This window comes from Hyla sarda, chromosome 5 (genome assembly GCF_029499605.1).
Source record: "Hyla sarda isolate aHylSar1 chromosome 5, aHylSar1.hap1, whole genome shotgun sequence".
NCBI classification, from domain to species: domain Eukaryota; kingdom Metazoa; phylum Chordata; class Amphibia; order Anura; family Hylidae; genus Hyla; species Hyla sarda.
Window position 1 is genome coordinate 363,977,881 of NC_079193.1, and position 16,581 is coordinate 363,994,461.

Genomic DNA, 16,581 nt, shown 5'->3' on the forward strand with positions numbered 1-16,581 from the left:
GATGACTGGCGATGCGGGGCAGAGGCTCTTGACATCACGGCCATGCCCCCTCAATGCAAGTCTATGGGAGGGGGTGTGGCGGCCATCAGGCCCCCTCCCATAGACTTGCATTGCGGGGGCTTGTCTGTGACATCACGAGCTTCTGCTGCTGCACCCGATGCTTTAAACAAATGCCGGGTGCAGCAGGGAGATTGCGGGGGGCCCCAGCGGCGGGACCCCCGTGATCAGACATCTTATCCCCTATCCTTTGGATAGGGGATAAGATGTCTAGGGGCAGAGTACCCCTTTAAGGCTTAATGTAATTTTCCAGCTTCTATTGTGGGAGTCCTGTCTGGAGCCCCGTTGACTGTAATCCATCTCTAGACTTTGTGGTTTGTAGTTTAGGCACTGATCCCATTTATTACCCTTACACAAAAAGGATAATTTCATGGAAAACACAACAAATATAATTTGCCAGGGAGTGAAAAACACATTGAATATTTTAGCAGTTTTGCAGAATCGGCAGTGACCAAAATACTTTATTAACTACACAATATAACAGCAACAATGAGTCCCCCTGTTATGTGTGAAAAATAGAGAAGCTGTGGTTTAGATAACTGTGTTATTCAATGGCTTACTGAAAACAAAAAGGTATACAAACAGCGAGCGACCCATCTGGGGTCCTGGGCATCTCCGGCATATCTAGAGGTCACCAGGAAGTGCTGATCAGCAGGGAGCGGGCACCTCCGGAGGATCAGGCAAGTCAGTATCCCTTATTATTTTGTTCTAAGCCACCTTGATCCCTTTTCGAAAGTGTTTCTTTCACCAGACAACGCCTTTAAAAGGGGTACTGTATATATATATTTTTTCAAATCAACTGGTGTCTGAGGATTAAACAGAGTTTTAAATTACTTGTATTTAAAAATCTTAATCCTTCCGGTACTTATCAGCTGCTGTATGCTCCAGAGGAAGTTCTTTTCTTTTTGAATTTCCTTTTTGTCTGACCACAGTGTTCTCTGCTGACACCTCTGTCCATTTTAGGAACTGTCCACAGTAGGAGCAAATCCCCATAGAAAACCTCTCCTACTCTTGACAGTTCCTAAAATGGACAGAGGTGTCAGCAGAGAGCACTGCGGTCAGACAAAAAGGAAATTCAAAAAGAAAAGAACTTCCTGTGGAGCATACAGCAGCTGATTAAGGATTAAGGAAGGATTAAGATTTTTTAATAATTTACAAATCTGTTTAATTTTCTGGCACCAGTTGATTTAAAAAAAGAAACATTTTTCCAGTGGAGTACCCCTTTAAGGAAGCAAACAAGTTTTACTTTACAGCAAATCTGTCCTACGTCATCATACAAAGTGCATGACCAAGATCAAAGGTACGTGCGCGCTCCCCTTCCCGGTGAATAGCCAATGGGAATGGGAGAGCACACATTCCATATTGATCTCGGTCACAAGAGTTATGAGAGTGGACAGGTCACTTTCTCCAACAAGTGGACACAATCGGCATAATCCCCTGCTATGATGATTGCCATGATATAATTGTATACATAGTGTCCTATCCCCTCCCATTTCTTGATATTGCCCATGTCACATGAAGCTCTTTTCTATCACAGTCTCATAAGTGGACAGGTCACTGCCTGCAACAAAATCAGCATAATCCTGCTGTGATGATTCCCATGATATGTCTGTCTACAAAGTGTCCTATTCCTGCCTACTTGATCATCCTGTCCCTATCATATTCAGCTCGGTCTTATCATAGTCACGAGAGTGGACAGGTCCCTTTCTCCCACAAATGGATAGGTCACTACTTTCGACAAAATCAGCATAATCCCCTGCTGTGATGATTCCCATAATAAGGTTGTGTACATCGTGCCCTATCCCCTTCCATTTCTTGATACTGTCTATGTTCCATGAAGCTCCGTTCTATCACAGTCTAAGTGGACAGGTCACTGCCTCCAACAAAATCAGTATAATCTCCTGCTATAAAGATTTCCATCATATGGTTGGAAACATAGTGTCCTGTCCCTTTCCCCGTCACATGAAGCTCTGTTCTATCACCATCTCATAAGTGGAGAGGTCACTGCCTCCTGCAAAACCAGCACAATCCTATGTTGCTATGATTCCCATGATATGTCTGTCTACTAAGTGTTGTCTTCCTGCCTACTTCCTCATACTGTCCCTATTACATTCCGCTCTGCCTTATCATAGTCACGAGAGTGTACAGGTCACTGGCTCCGACTAAATCAGCACAATCCTCTGCTGTGATACGAGATTCCATGATATGTATCATTTCCTCACACAGTACCCTAACCTCCATTTCTCTACAAAAACATTGTAACACAGTTATTTTTTATAGCAAGAATGTAACTTGGAGTAAGAAGAGCCGATGTCAGCCATTTTGTAAAAAAATTATAAGTTTTTTATTTGTGGATTTATATATAAAAGAAATACAAAAAAATAACTGAAAAGAAAAAAGTGTATTTTATGGCAATTCGGGCTTGTCGACTCCTTCTGTTTGCGTGACGACCTCGGATCCGCTGGATGCTAGTAATGTCCGCCTGTTGTAATGTCCCTTCATGATGGCGGAGTTGTTGTTTTCGTTAAGGATTTGCTTCTGTTTTTGTCGGTTTAGGGACTGTACGAGTCCTAGTACGACAGCTGCTAGTGAATATTGTCCGGTGATTATTTTTGGCTGTGATATTAACGGATTTGGCTGAACTCTTCCTAGAAGAAAATAGGTTTTGATCTTTCCTTCCTGCTCGCTGATCCCTTTCACATAGATCTCTCCCCGATACTCAAACGCAAAGCCGCGATCCTTCAGGACATGGTAGGTCTCCTCAGGCACTTGGATTCTGCCGCTCACTCCGGTGCTGTCCATTCTACTCGCCAGGTTTACAGTCTTCCCCCATATGTCGTACTGAGGTTTCTTAGCCCCAATGACTCCGGCAACAACTGATCCGTGGCTTATACCTACAAGAAGGAAAACGTCACTGGTTATACGGGTCTTATGTTTAATATATTTTTTTAGTGAGGCATGAAGCAAAGATATTCATAAAACTATTTATCTATCTCATATCTATCTATCTATCTACCTCATATCTATATCTCATATCTATTTATCTATCTATATATATCTCATATCTATCTCTCATATCTATCTACAGTATCTATCTATCTCTATCTCATATCTATCTATCTCATATCCATCTATCTCATATCTATCTACAGTATCTATCTATCTCATATCTATCTATCTCATATCTATCTATCTATCTATCTATCTCATATCCATCTATCTCATATCTATCTCATATCTATCACATATCTATCTATAGCTATCCATCTCATATCTATCTATCTATCTCATATCTATCACATATCTATCTATATCTATCCATCGCTTCTCTATCTATATCTATCCATCTCTCATATCTATCTATCACATATCTATCTATCTCATATCTATCCATCAAATATCTATCTATATCTATCTATATCTCATATCTATCTCATATTTATCTCATATCTATCTATCTCATATCTATCCATCAAATATCTATCTATATCTATCTATATCTCATATCTATCTCATATTTATCTCATATCTATCTATCTATATCTATCTATCTATCTAAGAGGCTGTATCAACTGTCCCCGCATGAACAAGGGTCCAACATTTATCCATCCCCAAACCAATTGTGAGTACAGGATTAAATACTATCTAACATGTACTTCAGGTTTTGTTATCTATGTACTAACTTGTCCTTGTCACCTCCTGTACGTGGGGGAAACAACCCTTGATTTCCGTACCCGCCTCAACCAACACCGCTACTCCATCAGGAAGGCCAGGATGGATTTACCGGTGTTGAAACATTTTGTTGAGGCGGGGCACACGGAAAATGATCTACGCTATACATTAATTGATCACATTCCGACATCAAAACGTGGAGGGGACAGAATAAGTCGTTTGAAAAAGAGGGAATTATATTGGATTTATAAGTTAGGTACCCTACGCCCTAAGGGTTTGAATGTGGATTTTGTGGTAATTTCTATTTACAAGGCCTAAACCTTTTTGTCCTCTTGTAGAAAACAGCGCATTTATAAATTTTTCTCCTCTTTTTTCTAGATTCAAAGCATCTATTATACCGAAGAGACCGATCCACGAAATCTACTTGACCTTATACTATGTGTTTTTACATTTGTTATATCACTACAGGAAATAAATTGTATAGTCACTTTACTTAATTTTGTTGAAATTGTTTAAAAAAAAATTTTTTTAAGTTAAAGAAAGATTTCTATAATATTCAATTTTTACAGATTTTTATAAATTCCTTAATTTTCCACATTTTCTTTTTCACATTTTGCATTAATTTTTCATGTCATATTGATTTTATTGATACACTCGTACACGTTGTTACACATTACATATAAATGATGACAGTGTCTATATATTGTAGTCACATGGCACTAAGGTTGTGAGAGAGAGGTATATGTCTCTCATCACACAACTAAATATGCAAATCAGCTCATTACATCACCTTTTCAGACGATGTTCCCTGGTATCAGCTTAGCTCCAGTTACGGAATATAAAAAGCTAATCGGGATTGATGCCAAGCCAGAACTCTCTCTCCAGAAGGAAAGAGCACCCATCTGCATCACATGACTAGTTATACAGCACCATTCACATTAGATGCGGTTCTGACGCGTTATTGATGCGTTTTTGTAAACTGTGTTATTTTTAACACACATTTGTTTTATCACATCCACATATCTGAATACATTAATATCCTAATAGTATATAGTTTCAAATGTTGAATCATACAATAGTATCTAGAGTGTGTGGTGTAAATATACACATCATTCGCTAGTCTATATCTTCTGTAGCGCCAACTATACATACAGCATGTACATGATTTCCTACCCCCCATTAGTATAATATATGGGTTGTTACTTTAAATATGAAAATATGAGATTTACATTAGGGTCGGCATTCAGGTGTCAAGTGCGCATGCGCTGAGCTCGCCGGCCGGAGAGCTACAATCACATGAAGCCTGGTGGTCACATGACAGTCACATGACTCCGAGATGCCGACCAGGAAGTATGAGACGCTGTAATGGCGACTACAGAGCGCATAGTAGAACGTGGATCTGTCTCCAGGTAGAGATTTGTTTTTAATCAGCACAAGACACCTCACACCTGATATTTTAAGACATGGGATAATGCATATATAGAATATAATGGTGATTTGTATATTATTGTAGGACCTTACTAATGTATCATGTATATTGCGGTTTGCACAATGGGATATGCACTTTGATTGTTATGTATTTGGTATTTGATCGTTTTTATGATGACTTTTGTAATAATTGGATTGTTAATTGGACACCTGATATATTGTGAGTGTTGTAATCTGTTCACTATGCTTGAAAAAGACGGCGAGATGCAGTAGAAACGTTGTATCTGATATCGGTAAATAAAAATCCCACTGCTTCACTGAAATATACGGGTGTGCTGCAGAAAATTCTTGGATTGTAGCTATCTATATCATATCTATCTATCTATCTCATATCTATCTATCTCATATCTATCTATCTATCTATCTCATATCTATCTATCTATCTATATCATATCTATCTATCTATCTATCTATCTATCTCATATCTATCTATCTATCTCATATCTATCTCATATCTATCTATCTCATATCTCTCTCATATCTATCTCATATCTATCTATCTATCTATCTATCTCATATCTATCTATCTATCTTATATCTATCTCATATCTCTCTCATCTCTCTCATATCTATCTATCTATCTATCTTATATCTATCTCATATCTATCTATCTATCTTATATCTATCTATCTCATATCTATCTATCTATCTATCTCATATCTCTCTCATATCTATCTCATATCTCTCTCATTATCTATCTCATATCTATCTATCTATCTCATATCTATCTATCTATCTCATATCTATCTATCTCATATCTATCTCTCTCATATCTATCTATCTCATATCTATCTATCTCAGATCTATCTATCTATCTCATATCTATCTATCTCATATCTATCTCTCTCATATCTCTCTTATATCTCTCTCATATCTCTCTCATATCTCTCTCATATCTCTCTCATATCTCATATCTATCTATCTCATATCTATCTATCTATCTATCTCATATCTATCTATCTATCTCATATCTATCTATCTATCTATCTCATATCTATCTATCTATCTCATATCTATCTATCTATCTATCTCATATCTATCTATCTATCTATCTCATATCTCTCTCATATCTATCTATCTATCTATCTATCTCATATCTATCTATCTCATATCTATCTATCTATCTCATATCTATCTATCTATCTCATATCTATCTATCTATCTCATATCTATCTATCTCTCTCATATCTATCTCATATCTATCTATCTATCTCATATCTATCTATCTATCTCATATCTATCTATCTCATATCTATCTCATATCTATCTCTCATATCTATCTATCTCATATCTATCTATCTATCTCATATCTATCTATCTCATATCTATCTCATATCTATCTATCTATCTCTCTCATATCTATCTATCTATCTATCTCATATCTATCTATCTCATATCTATCTCTCATATCTATCTATCTCATATCTATCTATCTCATATCTATCTCTCATATCTATCTATCTCATATCTATCTATCTATCTCATATCTATCTATCTATCTCATATCTATCTATCTATCTATCTCATATCTATCTATCTATCTATCTCATATCTATCTATCTCTCTCTCAGTATTATGTTTCGGTCTGAGGCCCTATGATTCCTGTGCATGGCCCTGAGTGGAGTTGTCCTTTCAATGCTTAGTAAGTCTACACTGTTATATTGTGTTGTTGTTATTAGCAGTCCCCGGTGCAGTCAGCGTTGTATGGCGGTGACACGGGGATGAGTCACCATGTAAAGGTCCCGCTTACAGCACATAAAACAGGTGCACTCTCTTGTACGATTCATTAATTCCGGCTTGTGACCTCCCAATGAAATTCAATGCCGGTTGTTTTAGCATGCAGTAAGTGTCCGGATGAGCCGGGGCATAAATGATAGGCCGGATGCTTCTTTCATTCATTATGCTGTAGTTAATGCACAAGGGACCACCGAACAATCATCGTATTTTATTTTATCAACCGTGCAGGTCAGTGTTTCGGGCTAAAAAAACCTCTTAATGTGACGGGTGCAGAATATACAAAAATGACATAGGAGAAAACATTATTAAGATGATTATAATAATTATATGAGAAGCAATTCATGCAAAACGTCAGATCAAAGATGGCTGAATAAGGGCAGGCAGGGTTTGTGGCTTAGTTGAGGGTACTAGAGGATTCAGAGAACCGCTCTATGGCTGGGATCGGTGATGCCTCCTAGCTCTTAACCCAGTGTTTCCCAACCAGTGTGCCTCCAGCTATCCCAAAACTACAACTCCCAGCATGCCTGGCAATTCATGCAAATGTCAGATCAAAGACGGCTGAAGAAGGGCAGGCAGGGTCAGTGGCTTAGTTGAAGCTACTAGAGGATTTAGAGAACCGATCTATGGTTGGAATCAGTGGTGCCTCCTAGCTCTTAACCCAGTGTTTACCAACTAGTGTGCCTCCAGCTATTGAAAAACTACAACTCCCAGCATGCCTGGCAATTCATGCAAATGTCAGATCAAAGACGGCTGAAGAAGGGCAGGCAGGGTCAGTGGCTTAGTTGAAGCTACTAGAGGATTTAGAGAACCGATCTATGGTTGGAATCAGTGGTGCCTCCTAGCTCTTAACCCAGTGTTTACCAACTAGTGTGCCTCCAGCTATTGAAAAACTACAACTCCCAGCATGCTCGGCAATTCATACAAACGTCAAATCAAAGATGGCTGAAAAAAAGGCAGGCCGGGGTCTGTAGCTCAGTTAAGGGTACTAGAGGATTCAGAGAGCAGCTCCATAGCTGGGATAAAAGATGCCTCCTAGCCTCCCAATCGGAGTGTCTCCAGCTATTACAAAACTACAACTTCCAGCATGCCCGGACAGCCTTTGGCTGTCCGGGCATGCTGGGAGTTGTAGTTTTGCAACAGTAGGAGGCACGCTGGTTGGGAAACAATGTCTTAACCCCTTCCCGCACAATTATTTTTATGGTCAGTCTGTCTGCAAAAGACAAAACTTTAAATATGCATAGGTTTTAGAATCTTGGGAGTCCAGGGGGTGGGGTCAGTGAATAATTGACAATTCAACTATACACACCCATAGATTTAAGCCTGGATTTAAGCCTGTATGGCTATTCATAGGTTTAAGAATCTTTGGAGTTAAGGGGGTGGAGTCAGTTGATTGACAATTTAACCGTACACACCATATTAGTTAAAGGGGTACTCCAGCCCTAAGACATCTTATCCCCTATCCAAAGTATAGGGGATAAGATGTCTGATTGCGGGGGGCCCGCCGCTGGCCGTCACGCCCCCTCCCATAGACTTGCATTGTGGGGGCGGGGCATGACATCACACAGGGGGTTGAGTCATGACATCACGATTCTACAGCCCCGTAGCCATGACCCGGCAGACTCCGAGGCTGCAGCGCTGCGTGCAGCTCCCAGAGGTGGGTGCTGCATGAGAGATAGCGGGGCTCCCCAGTGGCGGGACCCCCGCGATCAGACATCTTATCCCCTATGCTTTGGATAGGGGATAAGATGTCTTAGGGCCGGAGTACCCCTTTAAGGCTGCCCCCTGGACCCATAAGTGTAGGGCAGGGACGTAAATCAAGAAAATGACAAACTATGCAGAATATTTTCCTATAAACCTATATACCCATCTGCTCAGCTCCTTCTGCTTTATAGCATCCCCCCTACAGATGGTACACCACGCTGCATGTGATAGGGCCCCACGCTGCATGTGATAGGGCCCCACGCTGCATGTGATAGGGCACTACACTGAATGTGATAGGGCACCACGCTGAATGTGATAGGACACCACGCTGAATGTGATAGGGCACTACACTGAATGTGATAGGGCACCACGCTGAATGTGATAGGACACCACGCTGAATGTGATAGGGCACTACACTGAATGTGATAGGGCACTACACTGAATGTGATAGGGCACCACACCGAATGCAATAGGGCACTACGCTGAATGTGATAGGGCACCACGCTGAATGTGATAGGGCACTACACTGAATGTGAAAGGACACCACACCGAATGCAATAGGGCACTACGCTGAATGTGATAGGGCACCACGCTGCATGTGATAGGACACCACGCTGAATGTGATAGGGCACTACACTGAATGTGATAGGGCACTACACTGAATGTGAAAGGACACCACACCGAATGCAATAGGGCACTACGCTGAATGTGATAGGGCACTACGCTGAATGTGATAGGGCACCACGCTGAATGTGATAGGGCACCACGCTGAATGTGATAGGGCACTACGCTGAAAGTGATAGGGCACCATGCTGAATGTGATAGGGCACCACGCTGAAAGTGATAGGGCACCACGCTGAAAGTGATAGGTCACCATGCTGAATGTAATAAGACACCACTCTAAATGTGATAGGGTACTATGCTGAATGTGATAGGGAGCCACGCTGAATGTTATAGGGAACTACACTGAATGTGATAGGGCCCCACGCTGAATGTTATAGGGCACTACACTGAATGTGATAGGGCCCCACGCTGAATGTGATAGGGCCCCACGCTGAATGTGATAGGGCCCCACGCTGAATGCGATAGGGCACTACGTTGAATGCGATAGGGCACCACGCTGAATGTTATAGGGAACTACACTGAATGTGATAGGGCACCATGCTGAATGTGAAAGGACACCACGCCGAATGCGATAGGGCACCACGCTGAATGTGATAGGGCACCACGCTGAATGTGATAGGGCACCACGCTGAATGTGATAGGGCACCACGCTGAATGTGATAGGGCACTACGCTGAATGTGATAGGGCACCACGCTGAATGTGATAGGGCACCACGCTGAATGTGATAGGGCACCACGCTGAATGTGATAGGGCACCACGCTGAATGTGATAGGGCACCACGCTGAATGTGATAGGGCACCACGCTGAATGTGATAGGGCACCACGCTGAATGTGATAGGGCACCACGCTGAATGTGATAGGGCACCACGCTGAATGTGATAGGGCACTACGTTGAATGCGATAGGGCACCACGCTGAATGTGATAGGGCACCACGCTGAATGTGATAGGGCACCACGCTGAATGTGATAGGGCACCACGCTGAATGTGATAGGGCACCACGCTGAATGTGATAGGGCACCACGCTGAATGTGATAGGGCACCATGCTGAATGTGATAGGACACCACGCTGAACGTGATAGGGCACCATGCTGAATGTGATAGGACACCACGCTGAACGTGATAGGCCACCATGCTGAATATGATAGGACACCACGCTGAACGTGATAGGCCACCATGCTTTAAGAGCTTTTCTGTGCATCATATACATTACTTACCAATTCGGAGCTCAAAGTTGTTGAATGAATGTTTGTTGATCTCCTGGATACTTTCATTCAATGCGATGGAGAAGTCGGCCACGGCGCACAAGTGTCCCCATTTGTCTTCACATTGCTAAATGATGCAAAAGACAGAAGCCATTAGACAAACTACACGAGTGCTGGGAATTGTTTTGCTTCTTAATTTTATTTGTTAATTTATTTGTTTATTTATTTTAATTGGCGCAACATTTATGGACAAAGTCGTAAAGCATAAATCTATTACATAAAATCAAGAAAAACAGTACAAAGCAAAATATTTAGGCTGCGATCAGAATTCTGCTGCTGGGGTACAATGCATTTAGTAACATTTTGGATTCTAAGATCCTGCACTGTAGGTCTCAGATGAAACGTCCCCTGGGGATTGAAGGGGCAGCATGAGATTAGACATACATGGCTGCTTTCTTCCAGAAATAGCACCACACCTGTCCATAGGCTATGTTTGGTATTGCAGCTTCTTAGCCTATTAAAGGGGTACTCCGTCGCTAGACATTTTATCCCCTATCCAAAAGATAGGGCATAACATGTCTGATCTTCACCTCGGTACCCCAGTCATCCGATGGACTGGCAACCACAGCCGCCACGCCCCCTTCTTTCATGTCTATGGGGGGGGGGGGGGGAGGCGTGACGGCTGTGTACTAGCCCCAGGCTTCCATGACTAACACTGCAGTGCCGGTCCGGACATTGCAGGGGTCCCAGCGGCCGGACCCCCTGCGATCAAACATGTTGTTATCTCCTATCCTTTGGATAGGTAATAACACTTACAGTCATAATTCACTGTAGGTACTGTGTTCTTTTCTTTGTAGGCCTCATTCTGTTTTCGGTAAACAGTAGAATGATGTGCTTTACCAAAAAGCTCTATCTTGGTCTCATCTGTCCACAAGATGTTTTCCCAGAAGGATTTTGGTTACTCAAGTTCATTTGGCAAAATGTAGCCTTGCTTTTTTATGTCTCTGTGTCAGCAGTGGGGTCCTCCTGGGACGGATAGTTCGCGCTGACACTGATGCTCCCTGAGCCTGCAGGACAGCTTGAAGATCTTTGGAACTTGTTTGGGGCTGCTTATCCACAATCCAGACTATCCTGTGTTGACACCTTTCATCAATTTTTCTCTTCTGTTCACACCCAGGGAGATTAGCTACAGTGCCATGGGTTGAAAATTTCTTGATAATGTTTTGCACTGTGGACAAAGACAAATCTAGATCTCTGGAGATGGACTTGTAACCTTGAGATTGTTGATATTTTTCCACAATTTTTGTTCTCAAGTCCTCAGACAGTTCTCTTCTCCTCTTTCTGTAGTCCATGCTTAGTGTAGCACACAGAGACACACAATGCAAAGACTAAGTGAACTTCTCTCCTTTTTATTTGCCTTCAGGTGTGATTTTTATATTGCTCACACCTGTTACTTGCAGAGGCAGCAGTCACACCATGGCCCCGCTGCCTCATTAAAAAAAAAAAACACCAGCAATATAAAGGTCACATGATAAATGGGGAATTCTTATAGATTTTGCAATGTGTTCCAGAAGTTTCATGTACTGTATCGGCCCATGTGTGCAATACTGAAAGCTTTAGGGTTAAAGGGGTACTCCGCCCCTAGACATCTTATACCCTATCCAATAGGGGATAAGATGTCTGATTGCGGGGGGGGGGGGGGTCAGGGGGGGTCCCGCCATCTTGGCTACGGCACCCCAAACATACCCCGAACTTCACTCCGTGCTGGATGACTGTCCATGTGGGGCGGAGGCTCGTGACATCACGGTCAAGCCCTGCTCATGATGTCACTGCCACGCCCCCTCAATGCAAGTCAATGGGAGGGGGCATGATGGCCGTCACGCCCCCTCCTATAGACTTGTATTGAGGGGCGTGGACGTGACTTTGCGAGCAGGCATGGCTGTGACATCACGAGCCTCTGGCGCTGCTCCTGATGCTCTAAACAAATGGCAGGTGCAGCAGGGAGATCGCGGGGGTCCACAGCGGCATGACCACCCGCGATCAGACATCTTATCCCCTATCCTTTGGATAGAGGATAAGATGTCTAGGTGCGGAGTACCCTTTAAACATGCCTTTGCTCTATAGAGCTGGACAATGGACCCTTAAAAGCATTTCCTCAGCTAGACCCACATCACTTCTCTCCAACACCGCTATACAAAATAGACCCCAGTGACCGTATATACTGTATAATAAATGCGCCCCATACAGAAAAAATGGAGATCTACTGAAAAGTACCTGTTTCTCCGGAGACAATCCCGATACGGCCATGTACGTACTTCCAATGGTTTTAATCTTTTCTATGTCCTGGAATCTCTCTTCATCTAATAACTGCAAAAAAAACACAACAAAATACATAAGAAACAATAACAATAAGTAACAATGTCTGATCGCGGGGGTCCTGCTGCTGCACCAAGGGTTCATTTGAGTGTTGGGTGCAGCTCCGGAGGCTTATGATGCAAGTCCATTGAGGGGGTGTGGCCGTGACGTCATGAGCTGGGCATGACCGTAACGTCACGAGCCTCCGCCCCACATTGCCAGTCATCCGGCACGGAGCAAAGATCGCTCTGTGCACCGGATTTCTTGGGTGCTGCCGCTGAAATCGTGGGGGTCCTGCCACTGGGGACATCTTATCCCCTAGATAGGGGATAAGATGTCTAGGGGCGGAGTACCCTTTTAATGAAATGTTTGACCAAATACAACGGCCATGACCACTACCACTTAACAAAACCATTACCACTTATCCACAGGTGTACAAATGTGACTCTCAAAGGTTCCGAATGGGATGGGGGTCTATTATGTGAGCGCTAAAGATGGATGAATGCTGCACTAGGATATCTTCTGCACTCTGGGACATTGAATAGGTGTCCATGGTGGCAAATAGAAAATTGCATTGGGGGGGAGGAAAGTTAATTGCACTGATCTGACAACCTTTCATCTCTTCCACCTTAAAGAGTACCTGTCACCAGACTAAACTTTTCATATATTGTTCCTTATGTAATTATAGGACACTGTTAGTCACTTGCTGTTAAAATTCTAGACCTTTATATGTTTTTAATGTGACTGAAAAAGCGGCCACTAGGTGGCTCTGTTCTGTTCCTTGCCGCAAGTCAAACAGTTAGCTTGGTCTCCTCATGGCCTGTCAGGAGACCAAACTCAGGAAGTGCGTGCAGGGCATGGCGGGGCACAGTTCTCACAGGCTTCAGTGACGTTGCTGGGGAACGCCCACTTTCTCCTGCCAGGAGCTCACACAATGTGAGCAAGGGGAAAGGTATGATACACAGCTTTTCATAGCTCAGAATTTTTTTTTTAAGTGCAGGAGGAGAATTAGGAGTAGTTAAGGAAAATAATCTCAGTTAGTTTCGAAAATAAGGTTTGATGACGGGTACTCTTTAAAGAAAATACTGTAAAATAACAGAGAGGACTATCCCTTTAAGGCCCGGGAGCTGACACTCTGCACAATACAGAGAATGTATTTGCACTTCAATTCTTTGAATTTTAATAGCCTCGTTTTTTGTAAATTGAGCCGCCCCAGTGCACTGTCAATGCCGCCATATGCCAATCTCTAGGCATGTTGTTTTCTCTTTGGAACAAATTAAGATGCATAATATTTTGTGTGGAATAAATATATTTTTTTCTGAAGTTTCAATCACGGCCACTCGCAGTTCTCCTCCAGTCACTGAGCGCTCCATCTGCTCCACTTCTGAAAATCAGGAGGTTAAGGTCACCGAAAATGGTGCAGATGGCAGCGAGATTGTACTAAATACATTAACACATGTCTGCGGGAGTCTATGGAAACAAATCCCATCCGCTCGGCTTCATATCTGGTCTACTGGAGAGGTCAATAGAGACGGCATGGGCCCAACAATAATACCGTAATAAGTGACCCCGATCATAGCAGAGCGGACAAAGAGCAGGATGGGGATAACTACATATGTTTCCTTCCAGAAGTGTCAACCAATACTGTGGTATATAATTAACCCTATAGTTGTATTATAGTAGTTATATTCTTGTATATAGGAGCAGTATTATAGTAGTTATATTCTTGTATATAGGGGGCAGTATTATAGTAGTTATATTCTTGTATATAGGAGCAGTATTATAGTAGTTATATTCTTGTATATAGGAGCAATGTTATAGTAGTTATATTCTTGTATATAGGAGCAGTATTATAGTAGATATATTCTTGTATATAGGAGCAGTATTATAATAGTTTTATTCTTGTACATAGGAGGCAGTATTATAGTAGTTATATTATTGTACATAGGTGGCAGTATTATAGTAGTTATATTCTTGTATATATGAGCAGTATTATAGTAGTTATATTCTTGTATATAGGAGGCAGTATTATAGTAGCTATATTCTTGTATCTAGGAGCAGTATTATAGTAGTTATATTCTTGTATATAGGAGCAGTATTATAGTAGTTATATTCTTGTATATAGGAGCAGTATTATAGTAGTTATATTCTTGTATATAGGAGCAGTATTATAGTAGTTATATTCTTGTATATAGGAGGCAGTATTATAGTAGTTATATTCTTGTATATAGGAGGCAGTATTATAGTAGATATATTCTTGTATATAGGAGGCAGTATTATAGTATATATATTCTTGTATATAGGAGGCAGTATTATAGTAGTTCTATTCTTGTACATAGGAGCAGTATTATAGTAGATATATTCTTGTATATAGGGGCAGTATTATAATAGTTATATTCTTGTGTATAGGAGCAGTATTATAGTAGTTATATTCTTGTGTATATAGGGGCAGTATTATAGTAGTTATATTCTTGTATATAGGAGCAGTATTATAGTAGTTATATTCTTGTATATAGGAGCAGTATTATAGTAGTTATATTCTTGTATATAGGAGCAGTATTATAGTAGTTATATTCTTGTATATAGGAGCAGTATTATAGTAGTTATATTCTTGTACATAGGAGCAGTATTATAGTAGTTATATTCTTGTATATAGGAGGCAGTATTATAGTAGTTATATTCTTGTATACAGGAGGCAGTATTATAGTAGTTATATTCTTGTATACAGGAGGCAGTATTATAGTAGTTATATTCTTGTATATAGGAGCAGTATTATAGTAGTTATATTCTTGTATATAGGGAGCAGTATTATAGTAGTTATATTCTTGTACATAGGAGCAGTATTATAGTAGTTATATTCTTGTATATAGGAGCAGTATTATAGTAGTTATATTCTTGTATATAGGAGGCAGTATTATAGTAGTTATATTCTTGTATATAGGAGTAGTATTATAGTAGTTATATTCTTGTATATAGCAGGCAGTATTATAGTAATTATATTCTTGTATATAGGGGCAGTATTATAGTAGTTATATTCTTGTATATAGGAGTAGTATTATAGTAGTTATATTCTTGTATATAGCAGGCAGTATTATAGTAATTATATTCTTGTATATAGGGGCAGTATTATAGTAGTTATATTATTGTATATAAAATATATATAGTGTACAGCATTAGAGTGACGTGACTTAGTATTCGACTGATCCTACTAATCAGTGATCTAAAATGTGTTTACCTCATCAAAGTCTGCGATTATTTCATTCAGCAATCGGAGGCATTCAACTCCCTGGTTATTCATTTCCGTTTGTGAATAAAAATCTGCAAATCCAGGGATGGAAGCAAACATGACGCCCACAGCATCGTAGGACTGAGAATACAGCTCCTGAAGAAGAGAAGAGAGACAAGAACAATGAAGTTAACTTCTGTTATGTCAGAGCAGTGTTTCCCAACCAACGTGTCTGCAGCTGTTGCAGAACTACAACTCCCATCATGCCCGGAAAGCTGTGGGCTCAGATATGAGAGATAGATATTAATATAGATAGATATTAGATAGATATTAATATAAATGAATACCAGACTCCAGCATCACACAAACCTGGTGAAAAAAAAGTGGCGGTTTATTTCCTCATCCCAGTGTTACAGAAGCTTCTATAATACTCGGATGATGAAATAAACCTCATCTTTTTTTTTCACCAGGTTTGTGTGATGCTGGAGTCTGGTATTCGTATTACAAGTGTGGACCC

General features: G+C 41.0%; 1 protein-coding gene across 4 annotated transcripts in view; it reads right to left on the reverse strand.

Annotated features, from left to right (window-relative positions):
• Nucleotides 1-2,411: 2,411 nt before the first annotated feature.
• The window catches only part of ADCY8 (adenylate cyclase 8), a 318,781-nt gene continuing 304,611 nt past the window's right edge, over nt 2,412-16,581 (reverse strand). For all 4 annotated transcript variants that reach the window (XM_056522765.1, XM_056522766.1, XM_056522764.1 and 1 more), the window contains 4 exons: nt 16,074-16,220; nt 12,758-12,850; nt 10,496-10,610; nt 2,412-2,951 (listed from right to left, as the gene is read on the reverse strand). In XM_056522765.1, the coding sequence (XP_056378740.1) occupies nt 2,464-2,951; nt 10,496-10,610; nt 12,758-12,850; nt 16,074-16,220 (843 nt within the window). In that variant the 3' untranslated portion in view covers nt 2,412-2,463. The remainder of the gene's footprint in view (nt 2,952-10,495; nt 10,611-12,757; nt 12,851-16,073; nt 16,221-16,581) is intronic.